The 25,924-nt window shown below is 45.8% G+C and overlaps 1 protein-coding gene across 3 annotated transcripts; it reads left to right on the top strand.

Annotated features, from left to right (window-relative positions):
• Positions 1–1,618: 1,618 nt before the first annotated feature.
• LOC142184126 (SLAIN motif-containing protein-like) lies at positions 1,619–25,010 on the top strand. Of its 3 annotated transcripts, none has more exons than XM_075258846.1 (9): positions 1,619–1,694; positions 7,912–8,532; positions 10,807–10,946; positions 11,857–12,006; positions 15,286–15,426; positions 17,418–17,735; positions 19,312–19,449; positions 20,653–20,962; positions 23,271–25,010. In XM_075258846.1, exons 2-9 carry the CDS (start codon positions 7,925–7,927, stop codon positions 23,335–23,337), a joined length of 1,872 nt encoding a protein of 623 aa, XP_075114947.1. In that variant the 5' UTR covers positions 1,619–1,694; positions 7,912–7,924; the 3' UTR covers positions 23,338–25,010. The 3 variants fall into 3 exon arrangements, with proteins under 3 accessions (XP_075114947.1, XP_075114949.1, XP_075114948.1); XM_075258847.1 differs by having other exon boundaries at positions 1,626–1,791; XM_075258848.1 differs by lacking the exon at positions 11,857–12,006.
• Positions 25,011–25,924: the final 914 nt, after the last annotated feature.

The raw sequence follows: 25,924 nt of genomic DNA, 5'->3' as shown, positions 1-25,924 counted from the left end.
CTCTTCACTGTCAGAAAGGCGTTTCTGACAGTCAGTCCGGAACGCTCCTTCCTCACAGCAGCGCCTATAGCCCTGTACTGTGAGAGCACTATAGGCGCTCAGCGTCATCGCTGGCTGGTAAGCAACGACCCCTCTCACAGTACAGCGCTATAGACGCTACCGTGAGGAAGGCCATTCCTGACTGACTGTCATAACGCACTTCTGACGATGAAGATCTACGGTACCGGCACAGAACGTGAAAGCCAATAGTGCGCTGAATTCAGTGCACTGTTGGCTTTCTAGCGGTGTATTAAACTTCATGTGCCCCAGATGGTGAAAGGTCTTCTTTAAGGATTAGGCACAACAGTGAGATGCAGCTAAAAAAACATTGTGGGAAAAAATTGCAGTGATTCTCAATATATTTTTTTCCACCACAGTGTTTTTCATTGAGCTTTTGTCCCCAGCACTCCACTGTCCCCGCCTGTGTCTGTTAGATACAGGATTTCCAGAAATGAGACCTAATTGGTTTCAGTGGTCCCATGAGGTGCAGGACTCCCATCATGGAGGCACTGGCGCGAGACTGAATGGACACTGGCAGCGGACAACGGAACAACAGGAACAGGTGAAGGCGCTTTTTATTTTACACCTCCCTCCCAGCACATGGGTTGCTCCAATTCCTGGACAAATCTTTAAAGGGTTTATCCATCTTTGTAATATTGATGGTCTGTCCTTGGGATAGACCATCAATATTACATCTGTGATGACACAACAGCCTGGACCTCTGCAGATCAGCTGTTCCAGGACAGCGCGGCTATAGGTAATGGTAACATTTCTAGGAGCCACGCTGTTCACTTTCCATACAGTGTGTAGCAATGGGTTTAGGTAGTGCAGTGTTGCACATTGTATGGCGGGTGAGCAGCATGGCTCCTGATATGTTATTACCTTCAACCGCCCTGTCTTGGTATTGCTGGTTTGCAGGGATCCTGATGGTGGGCCCCTAGAAATAATTCCACTGGTGGGCCCTAGACACCCCAGTCCGACACTGAATGGCTTTACAGATCTGGTGTCATGTCCTCTATAAGTGTTTTCTGATAAACCTTTATTGTAAATCTTACGGTAACTTATGTGTATCTCGCCACACCCCACCCCGACAAAAGAAAAGATGTCTTCCACGCCCGCAAGTCAAGGCTACATAAAGACATATTAATGGAAAGAATATTTAGTGCTTAAAGGTGAAAATAATAATTTTAAAAAAATAGCAAACAGGCCTGGCCATTAAAAGGTTAAAAAACCCAAAAAAGTATCCTGCCTACTAGAAATGCCTGTAATATTGGGATTGGTGAGCCTACAGTCTATCACTGATCATCCACTGCCGAGCACAAGATGGCAGTCTCCTCCTCGACACGCACCTGCTCATTTCAAACTGGCCACGCCTCAAATCCCAATGCCCCGCCCCCTCTTGTTTCCAGTTCTGATAACTATGCCCCGCCCCATTACCTCCTGCGTTGTATTTTGAATTCGCGCCGCCCTTCTCATTTCCATATGTGAACCATTCCGCCGCGCCCTCGCCCTTCTCCTTTGATGTTGGCCCCGCCTCTCTTGTCTGCCGTGTCCTCAGTAGCCCCGCCCCCTGCCGTTCGCAGAGGATATAGCCGCTGTGTGTGAGGTGAGGAGAGCGCGTCCCCGAGAGATGCTGCAGCCGTGCTGACCGAGAGGTGAGGAGCGCGCCCGGTGACAGGTGGAGGAAGTGGCGGGGAGAGTGCCGGGGGACGGGAAGGGGCTGCCGAATGGAGATGGACGGGACACGGCGAGGTAGGATGGAGGATGTGGGGAGCGGAGCGGGGGTGCACACAGGCCGAGACGTTATGCTTTTGTTTCCATGTGTAGCCGGTGCCGTCTCTCCGGGCCTGCCGGCCTGCCCATTGTCTGCATCCGGCTCCTCTAGACACAATACAGGGACAATAAAGACACCGCCGCCCCCAGTGCACTGCACCTCCACTATATATAATATATATGTACCCAGCGCACTGCACCTCCACTATATATAATATATCCAGTGCACTGCACCTCCACTATATATAATATATATGTACCCAGCGCACTGCACCTCCACTATATATAATATATCCAGTGCACTGCACCTCCACTATATATAATATATCCAGTGCACTGCACCTCCACTATATATAATATATCCAGTGCACTGCACCTCCACTATATATAATATATCCAGTGCACTGCACCTCCACTATATATAATATATCCAGTGCACTGCACCTCCACTATATATAATATATCCAGTGCACTGCACCTCCACTATATATAATGTATATGTACCCAGTGCACTGCACCTCCACTATATATAATGTATATGTACCCAGTGCACTGCACCTCCACTATATATAATGTATATGTACCAGCACACTGCACCTCCACTATATATAATATATCCAGTGCACTGCACCTCCACTATATATAATATATATGTATCCAGTGCTGTGCACCTCCACCCTGTGATCACCGAGCAGTGATATTATGTATACAGTGACTATATATATATATATCCAGTCCACCTCCACCCTGTACCAGCTGTGTGTGCAGTGATATTATGTATACAGTGACTATATATAATGTATATGTATCCAGTGCACTGCACCTCCACCCTGTGATCACTGTGCAATGATATTATGTATACAGTGACTAAATATATGTACAGTATACAGTGCCCATATAAAATGTGTATATATGTATCCAGTGCACTGCACCTCCACCCTGTACCAGTTGTGCGTGCAGTGATCTTATGTATACAGTGAACTGCCCCCCCATATCAGCTGTGTGTGCAGTGATTTGTATACAGTGACTATCTCTATCCAGTGCACTGCACCCCCCCCCCCCCCCTTTACCAGCTGTGTGCAGTGCACTGCTAGCATCTCCATTTATACATATAATAATCTATCCAGTGACGAGATCAAGAGTGCACTGCTAGGCTATCCAGTGTATACAATAATAGTACTAGTGACTATTTGTGTTTCCTTTTCTTGGCTCTCCAGTGTATCCTGTATTAGCACCTTAAGTCTGCACAGTGCACAGCTAACACCTCCAAGGAGACTGTACATGTATTCCTCTGCACATGACTTGGCCGTTACACGCGTGTGCTTCCAGCAGGGACATGTACACCGTGCGCTCCTGGGGATCCTTATGCTTTGTAATGTCTGTATTGCTCATTAATGTGTGCAGTATTCCATACGGGGGTCCCCAAGTGGGCTCCCTGAACAAAATACCAAACGCAGATGTCAGCTCTTCCTTAGGCCTCGTGTTACGTCCTGCAGCGCACAAAGTTCTCAGACGTTTCCTCCGCAGCTTTTTGCTTCCATTATACCTATAGGAGAACCTCCAGTGTTCTTGTATGTGTAATTGATAGGCTACGATTTCCAAAACCGCAGAGGTTTTAGGAAAATGCTGTGTTTTTGTGTTTTGGTTTTTTTTTGTTTTTTTTCCCCCTCTCTGCAGTGTTTACACCATATGGGGCCCCGGCCTAAATTTGGTTATCCACATGGAGTGAGGCCTTTTTGTTGTAATAATAGAAGACCTGCTAGGAAATGACTGTCCATTGACTCTATTGTGTGTATAGTAGTGTGGGTGCGGGGTATGTGTCCTATTCATGTGTAATGTCCACTTCATGCATGTGAGTGGTGAGGGTGCTGGGAGGCTGACCCCCACTCAGCTTATGCTAATAGGGTCTAGGATAGGCCATCAATATGCAGTTTCTGAAGACCACATTAAAGGCATCCTATCATTAAAATCACATTTTGTTTCTCGATCACACGTAGGAATAGCCTTAAGAAAGCCTATTCTTCGCCTACGTTTAGATGTCTTCTCTGCGCCGCCGTTTTGTAGAACTCCCGGGTTTCATCTGTATGCAAATGAGTTCTCTCGCAGCACTGGGGGCGGTCCTCAGCACTCAAACAGCACTGGGAAGGTCCCCAATGCTGCGAGAGAACTCTCCAGCGCCGTAGGTAGGAACGGCCTCTTCTTGTGTCTTCTTCCGGAGCTGGGTTCAATCTTCTGAGCCAACTGCACAAACTCACAGGCCACAAGAAAATGGCCGCTTACACAGCTTATTGTGTAAGCGGCCATTTTTCTTGTGGCCTCGGGCATGTGCAGTCGGCTCTGCCGGAGGCCTAGAAGTTTGAACCCAGCTCCGGAAGAACTAGCCTAGTGACTAGTGAATGTAATGCATCAGGTAGCCGCTTCAAAGAGCTGATCTGCAGGGATCCTAGTTGTCACCGGCTAATTAAAAAGTCCCAGAAAACTCCTTCAATAACCTAGAGCTGCATTATTGTCACCTCCACCCCCTCTATCCTGGAGGTCACTTGTGTTTAGTTGCAATTCCAGCTACGAGGGTAATGTTTAGGTGTCTGGGTGGGGGGGGGGGGGGGTTCCTTATAAACAAGGCGTTATAGGATTTATTTCCCCTTGCCATCCTGCCGGTGTGTAGTAATGCAGGTCTCCAGGGAGGTCGCTTTCCAGAAGTTTGGCAGAGGTCTGAAGGAAGAAGGCGTTAATGGCAGCGCTCTTGTTTCTGGTCAGCGGGGAGATCTTCATCTACTTTTACTTTTCCCATGTGATTGTTTATATTGTGCACGAGGCGTTTCGTTTCCGTGCTTGCCAAAGGCTGTTCTGTGCACGCCCTGATCTCAGCAAACAATAGGGACGAGGGACAGGACGCGCTGAGATCTGCTGTGTGTGACCCCTGATGGTGACGAATGTAAAGGTAGGGGCTCCTTATCTGTGGGTCGCGTTGAACTACATTGGGGAAGGGTTACTTAGTAAACAGTAATACAATAGACTTCTCAGGAGACCTCCTCCTCCTCTCTAAGGGGACAGACTTGTAGTATGTACAGCGGGGTCAGCCATATCTGCGGCTTATCTGCTGCTATATACATCGCTTCATACTGGATGAGGTTTCTACCACAGAGTAACCCGCACTTTAACCCCGACATCTCAATTATTGCAATGCAAAGGATGCCGAGTGCAGGAGGGCAGTGAAGACCCCTGAAAAAACCACTTGTTTCTGGCTGACTTTTGCTGTTGCTGCGGCGGCTTACAAGGACACATACTGGAGAATTTCCATGACGGAGGTCGGCATCATGTCCGGCCCATTGGTGTTTTAAAGAGGTAGCATTATTTTGTAGATTATTCTGTGTTTCACAAGTTCTACGGAGAAGCCTTTGGGGGAAAAGCAGAAAAAAACAAAACCCCATATCTGGAGTGTTCTGCATTATGAAATCTAAAAGGTGCCGACCCCAAAATGCAAAAAATAAGCAGTGAGTAGCCATTACAGTAGGAGGTTTATGGCCATCTTAGTGAATAACTGCTCTCTGCCCCCACTCCTAGCACTGGAACTTAGGGATAGGGGTGTGTACTAGGTAGGCCAAAGCACCGACTCCTCTATTTTCTTACAGCCCAACTCTAACTCCTTCATGATTGACCGAATCTGCAAGGAGTTTGTATGTCATCCCCGTGTTTGCGTGGATTTCCTCCCATACTTCAAAGACATACTGATAGGGAAAAATTTACATTGTGAGCCTTATATGGGGCTCACAATCTACAAAAAAAAAAAAAAAAAAAAAAGAGGTTGCAGGGGCCACAGTGGACCCTGCAACCTCTTTAAAAAAAAAAAAAAAGACCAAATTCTTATGAAAGCAAGTAGGGAACAAGCTATACATCTAAATAATGATACAATATTAATAATTCCAGAATATGGTTAAAAGTCCTTTTTATTTTGTAGTTGCCATCAGTACCTTCTTGCCGATTCCAACCCTGACTTTGACTCCACAAGCCTCCTGTTTCTGCAGCTCCCATAAAGGAGAATGGGTGCTATAGAAATCACATAACACATTTAGCTGCGCTGTTTCTGTAACTCCCATACTCCTATAGAGGGTTATGGGAAATGGGGCAGCCCTGCGCAACTGTTCCCATGAGTTCTGGTCATATGGGTCAGAGAGCAGCTATTCCTATCTCTGCAAAGATTGGGGTAATCCTGTATAGTAATATTTGGCCGCTTTCTTTTTGGTGCCTCTATATTTCAGTTCCCTGCAGAATGGGTGACACAGAAGAGCCGTTGTGCAAGGACAATCCGAATGGGTCTCATTGCTTAAAGGGAGTCATCACTGCCAACACCTAACAGGTCCTAATGTAGCCAAAATGAGTGCTCGAGCGGATGCGGCCATGCTGCCGGTGCACTGAACACTTCATCTCTATATGGTCCGCTAGATTGTATTATCACTATGTCACTAACAGACCCTAAACCAGTATATAAGTGGCTTAGTAGGGACTTTGGTGGTGGTAGATGCCATTAAGTAGTGCTGCAGCCCCTTGTTTGTGAAGGTCCTGGGTATCTGAGCAGTCAGACCCCCGCCATAGCCTTGTGATATGTTGTAGGAAACCCAATTTTCTTTTGTGTTTTACATGGGCCATTAAGCTTTTCAAACACTTAGTGACAGCGAGCTTAGGAATCGCTCTCACCTCTCAAAGACAGATGTGTGTCCAGCCCACCTTCCATACACGGGGCCTGCTGGCGTGTACACTGAAAGCATATGCTCGTATCCTCAGTCCAGTGTAATGTGCGGGTACATAGAGGAGGTTATTTGCTGAAGATATCACCCACCCCCCCAGTGTATATAAACATGTGAAGATGCAGCCTTACAGGAACAGGTTAATACTAATACAGGGTGCGCAGGGTAACCTCTCAGTTGTACAGGTGCTGGTTAGAAATGTATGTTCACCGCAGAGCATCCATCTAAATCCATATGTTTTTGCAGATTTTCTTCATCGTCGCCAACACACAGACGAATGAATATATATACCGTATACATATACACACACGACTTTGTGTGTTGGCGATGATGACCCACCTGTATTCAGCAAATTGCTGCCGTCGATGGTTCGCCTGCTCCGGCATTTCAGCAGCTCTTAAGCTGTCCTGCTGCTGAACTTGTTCCTCACGCCTTGCCTGTGATTGTTCTGGCAGCTCTCTGGGACGCCATATAATGAGCGTGTTGTTGGAGTTGATGATCCGCCTGCTCAGGTGTTTCGGCAGCTGTCAAGCTGGCCTGCCGCTGAACTCATTCCTCGTACTGTGCCCGTGATTGTTCTGGCATCTCAGCAACTTGAAATATAATGAGCGTGTTATTGGTGTCGATATTTCCCCCCTCCCCCCATTTAGAATTTCGCGACAAATTAGATTTTCTTTTTCCCGGCATGTTTAAATGTACCAAACTGCCAATTTGGATTAAAGGTGTTTTCCCATGTCAGTGTGTTAGCACTGCCTGGAGCAGATCGGATAATATGCAAATGCATGTACAGAATGGATTGAGGGTTAGCTGAGTGTTTACACAGAGAGATGACAAGCAAGCCTGGCTTAGATAAGCTGCTGCCAAGAGCAGTGTAATATAGTATGTGAACATAAATTCATAACAGTTGTGAAGCCATGTCATTTACTAAGATAAAAAGTAGCCTATGTGTTACTCGAGGTTACAATCTATCTATGTGCCAAATTTCATTCAAATCTGTTACAAAAAGAGAAAAACATGGCCCGCACATCCCAACCTTATACATTGATCTAGCGCTTCTCAGCAAATTTTACAATACCGAACATATAAGTATAAGGTTGGGATGTGCGGCCATGTTTTTCTCTTTTTGTACATGTTTCATTCAAATCTGTTCAGCCGTTTCTGCATGATTGAGGAACAAACACACCAACTTTCATATTAATAATATTAGTAGGATATAGATATGCAATATATATATATATATATATATATATATATATATATATATATATATATATATATATATATATAGTAAATGCAGTGTGGATTGACTTTAGTAACTTAGACTTCCTTATATCTAAATGTCTTCTTTTTGCAGAGCCCATTTGACAATGGTGGTCCCTGAAAGTTCCCCTGGCATACAGCATGACCGCATGAGAGTGGCAAGCAACAGTATCATGGACGGAGAAACCGAAGCCAACACTAGTTCTGACCTAAAAGAAGTCCATAAACTGCACGAATTGGTCAGAAGACTTGAAATTCAGAACCAGCAGTTACGGGTAAAGAAGACCCTGCAAAGCACAAGTCAGGAGCCGGGGATGGACACTCGCCTCTCCACCTTACACTCTTCAGGAGTCATGAACAGCATGAACATCCAGCCAGAGATGGGAGATCTGGAAATCATCCCAGACCTCCATAGTAAACTGGATCAGATACACTTTGAGAAGGAGAACATCCCGCGTCTGCGGGTGGACTCACAAGGACAGTACGAGAAGGTGTGTTCTGACTCCAAGCTGACCAGTAAGGACGGGAATCACTGTGACGCTGACGACAGCTCCTTCTTCAGCCTGGATGTCAGTGGGATAACCGAGGAGGGAATGGGCAAGATGTCTGACGGGAGCTTCAGTGGAGACCTTACGGATCTTTTGGATGAGACTGCACTGGATGAAGTTGAGGTCTTGGAACTGAGCTCATGTAGTGAGGATGACGAGGACTGCTGGTAAGTTTATTGCTGGGACTCTGGGTTGGGGGGTGTCATATGAAATAATACTGTGCACCATTGAAGGACTCACTTTCGGCTTACAGGTCACCCTTAGCCTTTTAACCACTTCCTTTTTTTTGTCTGGTTCAATGGCTATAACGTTTGCAAATGAGTCAGGATACAAAACTTTCTACCCTCAGGTTTCTGGGTGCTGGAGATATCGGTGCCGGTAATTTCAGCACTGATATTTCCCTACGGTCATAAGGGCGGGCCCTACAGCCTTGTGTCCTCTGAGAATTCAGCACACTGCTGTACCCAGCACTCTCTTATAGATGACCGGCGTTGCATATATGGCTGCCACTCCGCCCATAAGGGGGTTATATTTTGGACCTTGGGGTAATAATTCCAGCTTTTATACCCCACCATTCGGACACTGTTCTTTCTTGTTAGTGGGATAGAAGTTTATTTCTTAGTACAAAACCTTCCAGGGGTTAACATGACCAGGCTGACGTGGCAAAGCTGTAAGCGGACAGACTGATGTAGCCGGTTACTTATTGCGTTGTACTATCCGGTAATGCAGAAGCAATTTGCTGCTGTGAAATATTTAAGCCGCGCTCCTGTGTCAGCATGGGGGGGGGGAGGGGAGATAAACATCCCTCGACCTAGTTTTTTTTTTTTTTTTTTGTCTGCATTCATGTATTTTGTGGTCACATGATCACCTAATATTATAGTAGGTTTGTGACCTGACTATATCTGGTATCAGCGCCGGTCAGATCTGTATAGAGAGATGTTCTTTCACATTTCCCTACAGGTTCTCCACCGTCTTTTCTTACATCCCCTTTTGTCGAGTTTTTGTTCCCTTTTTTTTAATTATTTTTTTTATTGTTATTTTTATTTATTTTTATTATTACATTATTATTTATTATTGTTTTTATTATTTTTGTCAGTTCGATATTCCCATGACACTTATTCTGTAAGGTTTTACATTTGGCATTACAATTCTCACTGGAGTATTCTGAGCCACGCTTTCTCCTAATACTTGTATAAGATATCGGTAACTTTTGCTAATCGGACACTGTAAACAATCTTGTGCCAGATTTTTTAAAAATAGTTCAAAAATAGCGCCACTTTTTATACATAGGCTATGGATGGTATTGCAACTTAACATAATTTATGTGAATAGGACTGAGCTGTGTTACTAGATACAGTCCATAGTAAAGTGGTGCTGTGTGTCGGGGTTTGAGGAATCGTGTTTTCTAATCTCTTAACCCCTTTAAAGGGATCCTACCATTGGATACCCTTTTTTTTTCTGAATAACATGTAGGAATAGCCTTAAGAAAGGCTATTCTTCTCCTACCTTTAGATGTCTTCTCCGTGCCGCCGTTCGGTAGAAATCTCGTGTTTTCTTCGGTATGCAAATGAGTTCTCGTGCAGCACTGGGGGCGGTCCCAATGCTGCAAGAGAAACCTCCAGCGCCGCCTCCATCTTCTTCTGGAACGCCCTCTCCCTGTGTCTTCCGTCCTAGGTTTCAATCTTCTAGGTGTCGGACAGAGCTGACTGCACATGCAAGCCACTTACATAGCTTACTGAGTAAGCGGCCATTTTCTTGTGGCCCAGGTATGTGCAGTTGGCTCTCTCTGAGGCCTAGAAGATTGAAAGCCAGGACAGAAGAAGACTCAAGGAGAGGTTGTTGCAGAGGAAGATGGAGGCGTCGCTGAAGAGTTCTCTAACAGCATTGGGGATGCCCCCAGTGCTTTTAGAGCCCAGGGGTCCGCCCCCAGTGCTGCAAGAGAACTCATTTGCATACCAAACAAAACTGGAATTTCTACCGAGCGGCGGCGTGGAGAAGACCTCTAAAGGTAGGAGAATAGTCTTTCTTAGGGCTATTCCTACGTGTTATTGAGGGGAAAAAAAAGGATATCCAATGATAGGATCCCTTTAAATCTTTAGTTGTAGTTAGCCTAGTTCTGTGGTTCGTTGACATTTCACCCTACAATTACATGACAGCAGTAAGTGAAGCGTTCAGTCAAGTCATCACCCTTGAGAATATTCAGGGATGGTTAAAAAAGGGTGATTTGTGTCTCCTACCTTTATGCAGAGCACTTGGCTGGCGTGGATCCCTATGGACGTATCCATGTCTGCCAAATGCTCTTTATACAGGTGGGAGATGCATGTAATATAAGTAGGGGAACACTGTCCCCCCCCCCCCCCCCCCCCGTGGGGGCCAGAATTATTTCTGTACCCAGTTGACATGGCTTTATGAACTCATTACCTGAATCTATTTTCTTTAAGGCTTTACGTGTCACCAAGGAAGTTGGCATGTGCCGAGCAGAAGCCCGACTCGCCCTTAAAATGGTGCAGACAAGTGTTGGATCACCACAGCCCTGAGACAGAAGCCGCCTGCCGGACATTAATCGGAAAGCTCGATCAAGGTTGGTAAAGTGCTGTACATATTGAGATGTAAAACCTTAACACCCCCCACATTTATATAACCAAGTTTCAGCTGTGAAACTCGGACCGTGTGTGCCGGATTTCCTGGTGTGACCCAGGGGTGAACCTGCCCCTTTCGCCACCCGAGGCGAACTACAGAAAGCCGCCCACTCTGCCACACCCACGGAGGGGGCATGGCAAAGTGGAGGGGGCGGGGCTTAGCACCGTTCGCCGGCAGAGAGCAGGCACGGAGACGACCTGCTCTCTGCCTGAGTGTGAGAGGAGGCTGCTGGAGCAGCGCTGCTCCAGTGGCCTCCCCAAACCACCGCTCGGTGCTAAGCCAGTCCAGGACAGCTTGTCCTGGACTGGCTTAGGTAACCAAAAATGCCGCCCTACCTGAGGCCCTGGCATAGCCCCGCCTGAAGTGGTCGCCTCATGGGAGGTGCGGTGCTGGTGTGACCTGTATGTCAGGAGCGGGAGTCCTAGCATTATAGTGATCTAGTCTCTGCCGAATTGCAATACAGGACAGTATGTGGCTTGGTGTGTGTGTGTGGGGGGGGGGGGGGGGGGCGGCAGAGACTTCTATTATCGTAGATAAGAGGCACATGGGAAGTTGTGACCCTCTGTGGTCATTTCTTTAAAACCCTGACTACACTAGGTCAATGGGATTTCAGAAAATTCCCTGTAGTTTTGTCTGGCGGCTGATCAAATTACCGTATTTTCTGGACTATAAGCTGTAAACCTTTCTTCTACTTTGCAGTGTCTTATGGCGGCACAAGGTAAGCTTGGTTCCTATTCCTTGTTCCTCGCCTCGGAGATTTTCCAAGCACCCTGTGTTATCTGTAATGGCGCTTGCATCCCTCCTCTCCTTATCTCCACTAATACTGTTCTGCTTTCCAATTGTCATTGTAGCGAGTAGATGGAAAAGCCTGTACTGCAGCCCGCTGGCATCGCCAAGTGCATATAGCGCCAACAATGAGACCAGCTGTTGTAGCAATACACTAAACTCACCGGGGTGCCTCAAATCCACTAACAAACCACTACTAACCTGTGGCAGCTCAGGTATGGCATGTTGCGAATGGCATGATACCTAACCTACACAACCATTGTTTTTTATGTGTGCTCAATATACCGACTTCTGTAAGGCTGGGGACACAGCCATGGGTTGGCCGTTGCAAATTTGCTGGCTAAGGCTAGGTTCACACCGTTTGGGGTTTCTGCTTTTCGGGTGGGAATTCTGCGGACCTCATTATAGTCTATGGGGTCTGCGGGTAATCAGATTAGGTTCCCATTTGTCCAGTCTCCAAGCGGAGCCGATGAATGGAAACCTGAACGCAGGTGTGAACCTAGAGCACCACATGGCGGTATTCCAGATGTTCAGGGGTTGTCCTGTATCAGTAAGGAAATGTTATTGTTTGTATAATAAAAAGTTATCCGCTAGTGTTGAGTGAATAGTAGATATGGATACCTCGCTCCCTTAGGAACGCGTTAGCGCCCGGCAGCGCTTAACCCCTTGCTGTTCGGCCGCTTACATGCATTCCTACGGGAGCGAGGTATTCGACAAATAGTTTTGAATACTATTCGCTCATCTCTATTATCCGGTTTCTGTATCAACTCCTCAAGGTTTTCTAGATCTCTGCTGTCCTCCCACACTTTGAGGTCAAAATCGGTGCCTGGCCATGTGATGGACACACAAGTGCACAGCTTGTCACCGTCTCAGCTCAGTAAGGGCGGGTTCTCACCTGCGCCCACTCTCCACTTTTAGGTTTCCATCTTCTGCCTGAGAAACTGGACAGGAGATGGAGACCGGCAGTCAGTTTTCAAACCCATTCATTTGAATGGGTTTGTAAAGTGTCCGCCTGTGAGCGTCTTCTGCCTCTCCGCAGCGAAACCAGTTTTTTTAAATTTTTTAACCGGACACAGTCGGACATGCAGGACTTTGTGTCCGGTTTTAAAAAAAAAAAACTGTTTAGCCGCAGAGACCACAAAACGCTCACTGGCAGACACTGACTGCCGGGTTTCCATCTTTTATCGGCAGAAGATGGAAACCCACAAAGCGGAGACCTGGGGGAGACCAGACGTGACCCTGGCCTAAGCAGGGCTCTGTCTTGTAAAGAGCCAGGGGCCCGGCCGTCACCCACTGGAAGTGCAAGCGGAGATCTAGTAAACCATGAGGAATTAATCCAGTATATTGGAAAACTGCATAACGTTTAATCAGACAGACAATATTTGTTCAACGAAACTACATCTTTGTGCTGTGTCCCTAGTCGTAGACATTTTTTTTGGTATCTGTTTTCAATTTAAATTTTATAAAATCCAGTGTACAAACCAGGAAAATACATCTAGTAAAGGGGTTGTCTGAGGTGGGGAAAAATAGCAAATGTAATAAAACATAAAGTAGAAGTAATACGAGGAAGCACAGTAGTCAGAGGTTTCGGTGGTGCGATTATTACACGCAGTGTCTAGGGGTAAACCATCGGCGCAGGAGCTGTGGTGGATTACAAAGGTAAGTACTCTCTATAGCTCAGCATGTGTTCCAGTGGCCGCCATGTAATGCTATAGCTTCTGTACAGCTGCAGTAGAAATGTCTGGCTGTAGCTTTCGTCTGCAGAATCCTCTGTTTGCCAGGGGCGGGAGCGAGAACGATCTGGTGATAGGACAAACCCTTTAAATCATGCCTATCATTTTTTGTTTAACTACAAACAATGCCGCACCTGTCCATGGGCTGTGACCGCTATCATAGCTCAGTTCCTATAGAGATGTGGATCCGTGTAAGCCTGGACAACCTCTTTGGCCATCACATGCCGTATTATGGTGGGAGTCATGATGCCAATATCGGTGTCCGACCGTTGTGGCCACTTGGCGGCAGCCATCACGTGTGTCCTATGTAAGCAGAGATTGGGAGGACTGTGGGTTATTGGTGAGGTCTGTGACAGACGATCCTATACTTGCCAGATGTGGGGCCTTCTCTTTTATTATGTTGATTCTCGTGAAGTTTATTGTGCACTTTAATGTTACGTCAGGTGTAATACAATTGTGTTTGGCATTTTGGATGGTTGAGGTTTGGCAGGATTATGCCAGGTCTATTACATATAAATAGCTTTGGATAAAATAATACCGCCATTAAGGTGTGACAGTAATAAAAGTGGTTGGGGAAATTCACAATGGGCAGCCATAGTTTTGTTTTCAGATACAGTATTATGTGTGAACCCCGACTTAAAGGGATGTCCCATGCAAAATGTTCATAGAGATATACTCCTGTATGTAGATATTACTATTATGTGATTGTTATGGTAGTGGTGAGGAGGAGACACTTCATATATATATATTTATTTGATGTAGATTGTGACCCCCATATAGGGATCACAATGTACATTTATTTTTTTTCCCCTATCAGTATGTCTTTGTAGAATGGGAGGAAATCCACACAAACACGGGGAGAAAATACAAACTCCTTGCAGATGTTGTTCCTGGCGGGACTTGAACCCAGGACTCCAGCGCTGCAAGGCTTCAGTGCTAACCACTGAGCCACCGTGTTGCCCTGAGACACTTCTAATATGTCAATAGCAGGAATGAGTCCACTGCTATGTATAAAGCATGAGTGACTTCTTGCAGTGGGCATAAGGCTTGCTTGACACCCATAGTTAAAGGGGTTGTCCAGGCACAATGTTTAAAGTTTAAATCTGCTGGGGGACAGTGGGAACCCCCCCCCCAAAAAAAAGAAAAAAGCCATACTCGCCTGTCCCCATTGCTCCGGTGTCACGCCGTGCCTCTCGGTATGTCTGAGGCCAATCGTTGGCTTTGGCACAATGCCAGAGCAGAAAAACCAGGAGGCGTGGAAGGACACCAGAGCAATGGGGATGAGACGAGTATGCATTATTTATTTTCACTGCCCCCAACTTATTTAAACTTTAAAAGGGCTATCCATTTTTGCCTGGACAACCCCTTTAACGTAGAGTCACGCACATGCACTTTCGTGGATGTGGCAGCCGACTTCACTAAGTCAGACAGTAGTCGGGGATCTCCCATTGTGGAGAGAGATCTAGTCCCAGAGGTGCAACCCACATCTGAGACATTTATAACATCTTCTCTGGGTAGACTATGAACGTCTAAGGTGGGAACACCCCAATAAGCAGCGCCCCGAATTATCAGACTTCTCATTCTCTGATATAAGGGACAAATGCAGCATCCCCTGTAATAAGCAGGTGACACGAGAGCCTTCCTATGGCTTATGTGATGATGGGATGTGTCCGCCTCTTCCATTTTGGGTTCCTGGGATTATTGGTTTTGTGTAAGGGGTCTAAGCGTGTGATCTAACAAGCAGTCTCCCATTCCCTCCAGGTTACATGAGCATCCATTCTGCCCTCAGCTCTCAGTCCTCTGTGGACAGTGAATTAAGCACATCGGACGACTCCATATCTATGGGCTACAAGCTGCAAGACCTGACTGATGTTCAAGTGATGGCCAGACTACAGGAGGAAAGTAAGACGGCAGCTCTCAGGCTACCAGGACACTGCAGCGCGCATTGCATCATATCTTGTTTTTGGGTTAACCCAAACATTTATTAATTTTTTTTCTTCATCTCGAAGGGGTTTACAAGGCTGACACTATTGATGACCTCTCCTAAAGACAGTAGGGACGAGACACCAGACACCCCAACTGGTCAGCTGATGGAGCAGGAAGCGGACAGCTCCGTTCTCCTTGTAGTGGCTGAACAGAGTCACTGCAGCTGAACCGCGGTAACCTGATCTGGCCACTACACAAATAGGGTTTCCTGCCCCATTAGCTGCTGACAATAGCCATTTGGTGGGGGGTCCCGGACTAGGGGCATTCTGCCATTTTTGACCAATTTCTAAGTTCGATATGTTCTGCTCAGCTATGAACATATCCACTTGTATCTAATCCAGGATCTAAGATGTGTATTGTGTTTGCTGTGCAGGGAGAATCCTATTCCGTGCATGCTTTACCATTCAGTGACCCATGCGTTGTAGATGTATATTCGTGGGTCCGTCCCTCATTTCTCTCTCCACTTGTCCTCCCTGAGATTTTTACCTCGATTTAGGACAGTGGTGTAATTGTTCACATGACATACAGTAGTTGGGGAGAGGTCCTAGTGGGGCAAAATTTTTACCTGAAGCCTATGTAGAGAGTCCCTGCAAAGCCATATATTATGTAGAACACTTGTAATACTATACATCAGGCATGTCAAACTCAGGGTACCCCAAGGGCCACATGAGTAACAAGAGGTTGTTGCGAGGGCCGCACACAGCAGCTAATGTCACACACGTATTTTAACAGCAGTCATGAAAACAAGACATGAAGTAGTACTATGTAACAGCAACTAATATATTTAACAAAAATACAGCAATTAAAAACTTAATCTTTTTTAGTGTTTTGTCCTGAGGCTTGACACCTCTTTGTGCTAACAGTTGTTGGTATATCAGGCTGAAATGACAATGCAGTGCCTACTTTGATCAAAGATTATAAGTGGTGATCAGTCAGCCTTGTTCTCTGAGAAGAATTTGTTAGTTTCATAAAAGAAAATGATCTGTTTACATATACACCCTTCATCTGCCCCCAGTTTCATGACCCCCCCTCCATCTCTGCCCCCATATTTATGTCCCCCCCATCTCTGCCCCCAGATTCATGTCCCTCATCTCTGCCCCCATATTTATGTCCCCCCCCCATCTCTGCCCCCAGATTCATGTCCTCTGCATCTCTGCCCCCAGATTCATGTCCTCTGCATCTCTGCCCCCAGATTCATGTCCTCTGCATCTCTGCCCCCAGATTCATGTCCTCTGCATCTCTGCCCCCAGATTCATGTCCTCTGCATCTCTGCCCCCAGATTCATGTCCTCTGCATCTCTGCCCCCAGATTCATGTCCCCTCCATCTCTGCCCCCAGTGTCAGGCCGTCCCCTCTTTAATCTGCCCCCAGTTTCATGTTCCACCTCTATGTGTACACACATTAAACTTACCTTCTCCGATGACTCTGAGTCCTCGCTCCCCCGCCGCACTCTCTCTTTCTCTCTCTCCCGCGTGCTAACAGTTGTAGACGCGATGTGACGTCATCACGTCTACACAGCGAATAGCAGCGTGAGTTTTGTACATCTGCGGCCCGCACAAAAGTCCCAAACTTTATCTCTAAACTTTAGAGACAAAGTTTGAGACTTTTGTGCGGGCCGCAGATATGCCTGTAAAGGGCCGCATGCGGGCCGCATGTTTGACATGCCTGCTATACATTACCTGTACCATCCCCCTACAGCCTCCCCCCAGCAATATACCCGCTGTGACAATCAGACTGCATTAAAGGGTTCCTGCTGCTGGGATAACCCCTTTAATGGTGGCTGTATTCTGCTGAGAGAGCTGGTCATATAATAGGAGTACATTGAGGAATTGCTGAGGAAATCATTTCTATATGGAACATTTTTATACTTTTGCATTTGGCTCTGTCTAAACTTTAGCTTTTTTGCAGGTCTCCGGCAGGACTACGCCTCCAGCTCCGCATCAGTTTCCCGGCGCAGTTCAAGCGCCTCCCTCAACTCTCTCAGAAGAGGAACCTTCAGTGACCAGGAGTTCGACACGTACAGCCTGGAGGACGACGATGACTGTGATTGTTCCCTGTCCTATCGCAGCGCTCACCGCTATTCGCCATCTCCGCTCAGTTCACCACGGTGCCAGTCTCCTTCAGCCACAGGTGAAAGCAGCAGATCCACAGCTTCCCGCCTTCGACCACCTCGTAGATCTATGCAAAATCAAGTGCAAGACCGGATGAAGTACCCAGGCTATGAAGGTAACACTATAGGCTGTAGCTTTTTGTGTGGCTGGCTGAGAAAATTACGATTTGCTTCGTTTTTTTTTTCCTTCCTAAGATGTAAGTGTATGGGTTTCCTATAACTGGGGAGTCCCAAAACTCAGTATCCCTTGGAATGTTTTAATGAGATTGTTACAATTGTAATGTTACACTGTTCTACAGAATCCCCAGCTTCTAGTTAAGATGAGTTATAATGTAAGACTTGTCACATTGACTATTTAAAGGGATCCTATCATACAAACGCATTTTTTTCTTAGCAACACGTCGGAATAGCCCTAAGAAAGGTTATTCGTCTCCTACCTTTTGTTGTCTTCTCTGCGCCGCCGTTCTGTAGGAATCTGTGTTCTTGTCGGTATGCAAAATAGTTCTCTCGCAGCACTGGGGGCGTCCCCAATGCTGCTGGAGAACTCTCTCCAGCGCCGCCTCCATCTTTGTCAGGAACGTCCTCTTCTTCTTCTGGCGCAGGTCTGACTTCTAGACCTTGGGCAGAGCAGACTGCACATGCCCACAGGCCACGAGAAAATGGCCGCTTACCCAGTATTGTACCCATTTTCTCGTGGCCTGTGGGCATGTGCAGTCTGCTCTGTCCAAGGCAGCATTGGGGATGCCCCCAATGCTGTTTGAGCGCTGGGGCCCACCCCCAGTGCTGCGATAGAACTAATTTGCATACTGACAAGAATCGGGATTCCTACAGAACGGCGGCGTGGAGAAGACAACGAAGGGTAGGAGAAGAATAGCCTTTCTTAAGGCTATTCTGACGTGTTAATAAGAAAAAAATGTTTGTATGATAGGATCCCTTTAAAGGGTTTGTCTCAATAAATTTAGGAAATGCTAGAGAAGGTGAGACATTTAAAAAAAAAAAAAAAAAAAAAATCAAGTTCAAAACTTAAATGTACCATGAAAATGAGACCAACAAAAACTACAGTTCACCCTACAGAAAAATAAGCTCTGTGGGAGACATGTAAAAAAAAACCTTAAACCCCCAAAATTTAGTTTCGATGTAACGGTACTGATCTACAGTATAAAGTTATTTTTATTGCACAGTGAATGCCATAAAGGCGAAATCCAGAGAATTACAGAATGGCAGGAATTTTGTTTTTATTCCACCCACAATTTTTTTTTTTTTAAATATATATAATTTTTTATACTGCCTTCACCTTCTTCAGTGGGTCACATAATAACACTATGACTTGTTTTTTTCTAGCATGGCTTGCTGTGCAAACGGGTAGTTTTTCGGCTGTGTGCAGATATTATTTGGAGTCACCATGTGATCCCATAGATGTGGTTTGATGCAATGAAAGAACCAGTCTGTGGCCTCTTTGATCTGTTTCAATCTGATCACACACATAGTGTGTATGTGGCCTGCCAATATAATACAAGACTTAATAGTTCTATGGTGGTATATACAGTCTGTATTGTCTATGTAGCAGAATTGTAATTGGCCTGATGAAGGACAAAAAGTCTGTTTTAGCCATCATCTGGTATATGAACATGAAAGCAGCCCTATGTATCTATGGTATCTATCTATCTATCTATTTTTTTATATACATTCTAGATGACCTGAGACACAGCATGCCCAACCTTGCGAAAACAAGTCTGCGTTCCTTGGAGGCAGTGAGGAGCAGCCGCAGCTTGGAGTCTGATCTCCAGGGACCGAGTGGCCGACTGACCAGGATTCAGCAGCCTATAAGCAGTATGTATACGGCCCTATTTATAGAGGATATCGCCACAGGCTCTTGTCCATTGTTTGGATGGTTGATTTCTCTCCACCCTTTAAAACAACATAAAAGGTGATTTCTTAAGATGACTGCAGGCATTAATTCTCTTGTTGCCAAGAAGTCATTGAAATTTTCCAGCAGCCACTTAACCCTTTTGCTACCATGACCCTTTTCAGCATGCATGATTAAAAAATGGAATTTTGGCAAATTTCAAATGATACTCCTTACCCATCTAGATGTAGATTCTCCTGGCACAACGTAAGGGTCTTGTAAGAAATACATTAAAAAAAATTCAGGTTTGATGCTTAAAGGGATCCTATCATTCAGACGACATATTTTTTTTTTTTCTAGGTACCACGTCGGAATAGCCTTAAGAGACTATTCTTCTCCTACCTTTTGTTGTCTTCTCCGCGCCGCCATTCGCCTACAATCCCGATTCTTGTCAGTATGTAAATTAGCTCTCTCGCAGCACTGGGGCGAGCCCCAGTGCTCAGACAGCACTGGGGGCGTTCCCAATGCTGCAAGAGAACTCTCTCCAGCGCTGCCTCCATCTTCTTCAGCAGCATCATCTTCAGCCTCTTCTCCCGGCGGTGGCTTGTAACATCTAAGGCCTCTGGCCTTGGGCAGAGCAGACTGCGCAAGCCCATAGGCCACAAGAAAATGACTGCTTGCATAGTATTGTAAGCGGCCATTTTCTCGGGGCCTGAGGGCATGCGCAGTCTGCTGTGCCTGAGGCCTAGAAGTAAGAAGACACTGCCGGAAGAAGAGAATGAAGAGGCTGTTCCTGATGAAGATGGAGGCGGCACTGGTGAGAGTTCTCTCGCAGCATTGGGGCCGCCCCCAGTGCTGCGAGGGAGCTAATTTGCATACCAAGAGAAATCTGGATTGTTGGCAAACGGCAGTGCGGAGAAGACGACGAAACGTAGGAGATGAATAGCCTTTCTTAAGGCTATTCCGACGTGGTACTTAGAAAAAATGACGTCTGAATGATAGGATCCCTTTAAAAATCTTCAAGGGGCCTCACGGGCTGCAAACGCCGCGATTTGCCCCTGCTTTCATGTTGAACACAAGCTAGGTTTTTTTGTTTTTTTTTCCCTGTTCTATTCAGACAGAAATCTCTCTGAGTACGTTATAGAAATCGATGCTACACTCTCTAAATCTGGGTTTTCTGGTTGCAGATGTCCCACAGAGCAAGATCCGCTATAGCAGCACCGGCGGCTCCGGCCATCCAGCAGGGGTCCGTCAGCCCGTCAAAGCAGGTTTAAGCACAAGCTCCCTCATGAGCTCCAGGCAGCCAATAAAATCATCCGGTTACAACGGCTCCAGCAGCGTCCGTAAGATGTCTTCACCAGGTTTAGCGCCAGTCGTCCAAGGAGCTTCTCCAAGAGCCAGTAACCTTCCACCATCGATGAAACACTCAGGTGTAAAATCTCAGTCGTCTTCAGGAAACTCTGCTCCCAAAAGCAAGATGGTGCAGCCTTCCAGAAGGTGAGGATTTTAGCCAACTTTTCGGACCTTAAAGCAGGCGGTTTGGTCATGTCAGTGTCGAAATCTGCGGGGTACAGTGACCTACAGTACAGGCCAAAAGTTTGGACACACCTTCTCATTCAAAGAGTTTTCTTTATTTTCATGACTATGACAATTGTAGATTCCCACTGAAGGTATCAAAACTATGAAGTAACACATGTGGAATTATAGACTTAACAAAAAAGTGTGAAACAACTGAAAACCTGTCTTATATTCTTGGTTCTTTAAAGTAGCCTCCTTTTGCTTTGATTACTGCTTTGCACACTCTTGACATTCTCTTGATGACCTTCAAGAGGTAGTCACCTGAAATGGTCTTCCAACAGTCTTGAAGGAGTTCCCGGAGATGCTTAGCACTTGTTGGCCCTTTTGCCTTCACTCTTTGGTCCAACTCACCCCAAACCATCTCGATTGGGTTCAGGTCTGGTGACTGTGGAGGCCAGGTCATCTGGCGCAGCACCCCATCACTCTCCTTCTTGGTCAAATAGCCCTTACACAGCCTGGAGGTGTTTGGGGTCATTGTCCTGTTGAAAAATAAATAATGGTCCAACTAAACGCAAACCGGATGGAATAGCATGCCGCTGCAAGATGCTGTGGTAGCCATGCTGGTTCAATATGCCTTCAATTTTGAATAAATCCCCAAAAGTGTCACCAGCTTGGCACCTCCACACCATCACACCTCCTCCTCCATGCTTCACGGTGGGAACCAGGCAAGTAGAGTCCATCCATTCACCTTTTCTGCGTTGCACAAAGACACAGTGGTTGGAACCAAAGATCTCAAATTTGGAGTCATCAGACCAAAGCACAGATTTCCACTGGTATAATGTCCATTCCTTGTGTTCTTTATCCCTTCCAAGTCTCTTCTGCTTGTTGCCTGTCCTTAGCAGTGGTTTTCTAGCTGCTATTTTACCATGAAGGCCGGCTGCTGCACAAAGTCTCCTCTTAACAGTTGTTGTAGAGATGTGTCTGCTGCTAGATCTCTGTGTGGCATTGACCTGGTCTCTAATCGGAGCTGCTGTTAACCTGCGATTTCTGAGGCTGGTGACTCGGATGAACTTCTCCTCCGCAGCAGAGGTGACTCTTGGTCTTCCTTTCCTGGGGCGTCCTCATGTGAGCCAGTTTCTTTGTAGCACTTGATGGGTTTTGCAATTGCACTTGGGGACACTTTCAAAGTTTTCTCTATTTTTTGGACTGACTGACCTTCATTTCTTAAAGTAATGATGGCCACTCGTTTTTCTTTACTCAGCTGCTTTTTTCTTGCCATAATACAAATTCTAACAGTCTATTCAGTAGGACTATCAGCTGTGTATCCACCTGACTTCTGCACAACACAACTAATGGTCTCAACCCCATTTATAAGGCAAGAAATCCCACTTATTAAACCTGACAGGGCACAACCGGTGAAGTGAAAACCATTTCTGGTGACTACCTCATGAAGCTCATCAAGAGAATGCCAAGAGTGTGCAAGGCAGTAATCAAAGCAAAAGGCGGCTACTTTGAAGAACCGAGAATATAAGACATATTTTCAGTTGTCACACTTTTTTGTTAAGTATATAATTCCACATGTGTTACTTCATAGTTTTGATGCCTTCAGTGTGAATCTATAATTTTCAGTCATGGAAATACAGCAAAACTCTTTGAATGAGAAGGAGTGTCTAAACTTTTGGTCTGTACTGTATGTGTGTGCACCAATATAACACAATAAAAAACAAAAGAGACACCGAGCACACTATATAGTGTAGAATGTCTGATAAATTTTGGTGGAAATAACCAGAAGATTTAAAAGGACCAAATGGCCTCTCACCTGATGAGGTTGTGACAATCGCTCACAACTACGTTTGGGGTTTACCGTCAGGTGGAGGAGGCAGCACGTCTGATGGACACCGGCCAAGGCCAGGGAAGATAGAGTTTTCAATGAAATGGAAAGACGGCGCTCTCAGGTCACTTCACACAAAGCTCGGTCAGTCTGGAAGATGTATACAAATTGTATACATCTTCCAGACTGACCGAGCTTTGTGTGAAGTGACCTGAGAGCGCCGTCTTTCCATTTCATTGAAAACTCCACCAATATAACACAACATTGCTAACATAGACCATAAATGAGTCTGTCATAGGGGCAACACAGTGGCTCAGTGGTTAGCACTGCAGCCTTGCAGCGCTGGTGTCTTGTGTTTGAATCCCATCTGCAAGGAGTTTGTATGTTCTTCCCGTGTTTGCGTGGATTTCCTCCCATTCTACAAAGAAATAATAATTTTTTTTTTTTTAAACCCAGATCTATGAATTCCTCAAGGACAAATCCTCTGGACGACGACGACTCGTGGAAAGACGGATGCTACTGAATCACCCCAAAGACGAGGCTGTTTCTTTTTTTTTTTCTGTTCTGACAAGTCCAGCGGGCTGGACTTTAATATTTTAGAAGGAAAGAGGGAAAAAAAAAAAAAGCCCCCACCAGTTTGCCAGATCTGGAGACCCGTTTTGCGTCTTCACTATAGTTTACGTTTTCTTAGCGTCGAATTCTAAAAGAATACGGAGATGTTTGTGTTTGTTGCTTGTTGCTTGTTGTAGCAGATGAATCGGTTTCACCTTCACACCCAGACATTGGTTTCAGAAGGATGGATAAGAAAAAGTTAATTTGTGTCATTGGACATTCTTGCACTATTGCTGTCGCTGTGATTCAGTCTACACATGATGATGGCGGAGATGAAATCTATATGACGGAGGAGATGTGTCCATACAGGGACGGGCCCCAAGGGGTTGTAGTTCTGTAATGGCTAGAGAGCCATGCACTGGTCTATAGGGTTACACTATAGCTCCTTGCTTTGTGCAGAACATTTTGGCTTGATTCAGTATTTATTGCGGTGTTGAATACAACATTCACCTTAAGTCGGTTGGTGTTAATGAACCGCATGGACGACACACTGATGTCCCCTGGATGCTGCGGCCCCCGCCCCATTCATTTCATAAATACGAGCCATGGAAGTAGGGACACAAAATCTGACAGGACTAGGACCTGTTCCATATTTTGTGGCCTGGACAGGGGACTGTGTAATTCACAGTCATGTGTAGGGACCCTACGTAATGAATGAGTCTGTGTGCCCACTGGTCTTATCACACGGTGGGCTACAAGGAGGCTCAGTCTGTGCTATTCACTTTATTTTGGTGGGGGTGCAGATTCCAGGTAGACGCCCATTGAGGCTGCACTAGGTACAAGAAGCGCTTTGGCCCTAATAGATTTCCTAGTAGTAAGTGACTTGTATGAAATGTCACCGTGTGTCCCATGAATGTGATGTCATCAGCACAGCGCCACAGTCTCTTCGATCAGCATCATCTCCATTGATGGTCTATCCATAGGTGATAAGTGGTGTTCATGAGAAACCCCCAAAGGATTCAGTGTTACTATATAGACTGTACCCATCAGAGCTGGCTGGCGTCCTGCCGCCTAACCCCCTGCGTGCCGGCTGCGTCCATTCATTCCTATGGGTGCGTGCTATTCAAAACAGCCGCTCATCTCTCGTTCTAACCATTTTTAGTATCTGTACCACCACATTCATGTTTGTTACTAGATTCCATTTCCTCCTGTCATGTCCGCCTTCCACATGTGTAGACATGGAGCACACGCTTCCCGCCTCTGGACATCATGTTAGGAGCAGATGTAACGTAGATGGTCTTAACATTTTATATATGGTTTTCTGTTCTTTTCCCTTTCAGACATTTTTGTATTTTTTTTTTCTACTTCCGAGCAGAAATGGTTTTTTCATCTGCAGGTTTTTAAAGTTGTGGACTTATACTGTGTGAATATATGTATATACATAGATCTATTCCCATATGGTGAAGTCACTGGAGAATCCCCCGGGCCACACGGACTGGCTTAGCTGCAATCACAAATGACGACGGTGCACAATATTTGTGTGTTCTATAAAGTGGGTTTAGTTGTGTAGAAGAGAATATGTTTTGTGGAACGTCACCTTTTGATTTCCTGCTTGACAACCTCTCAGTAAATGGAGAAATGTAACCCCGTGTTGTGTGGTTATTGCGATACTACACTATTATCTAATCTATCATGTGTTATGTAACACCGACAGGCATCAGCTTATAGAAAAGGGGTACAAGAAGTAACTCCGCACACACGGATACTGCGTGGCAATAGGACCCCACAGATCTAAGGGGCCCCTCTTATCCCTATCAGAATGGATTGACACACTGCCCTCAACTATATGGGCTGGCTGGAGATGGCGAGCTCCTGCACCATCATATCCGGCCGTCCCATAGGTGTAATGTTCCTTTGGGGCCATTGCTTTATTCAGATGGGGGGTACAGGGGTCTCCGTGGTCTCACTGGTCAGACCCCCATTGATTACTGTATCTTTGTGGACAAAATCCTTTAAAGGGCTTATGCCACAAAAAGTACATAAATACCTGATTGGTGATGGTATGACTACTGACCCCCACCATTCCCAAGAGTGAGGGTACCTCCAAAAGAAAGAAAAATGCACTGTCTGCAAAGTTAATAATTGGGCAACCAGAGGACCCTCTACTATACAGGTTTATATCATACACCATACAGTTTTATGTCACCACACAACCCCTATGTGAATGTTGTAATGGTAATGGAGTGCGAACATACCCTCAAATTACTGAATAGATGATTTTCCCATTTCCCTGTTTCTGCAGCTTTGGGTTACCTGAAATTAACTGAAGACTCCTTTAAGAAATTAAAGGTGAGCTCTGATAGCCTGCTAGGAGTAACCAAGACAGACTTACTACTGGCCAGTACAAGCTACGGGCAGCCAAGACAGACTTAGTACAAGGTATGGGCAGCCAAGACAGTCTTACTACTGGTCAGTACAAGTTATAAGTCTGAGTATAACTTCCTTCAGTATCTCGGGATGAGTGATGTTACGTCCCGGCGGTGAAAGTGCTGCAGGTT

This window comes from Leptodactylus fuscus, chromosome 11 (assembly GCF_031893055.1).
Source record: "Leptodactylus fuscus isolate aLepFus1 chromosome 11, aLepFus1.hap2, whole genome shotgun sequence".
Classification (NCBI taxonomy): Eukaryota; Metazoa; Chordata; class Amphibia; order Anura; family Leptodactylidae; genus Leptodactylus; species Leptodactylus fuscus.
This window is presented reverse-complemented; position numbering and strand designations above follow the sequence as displayed.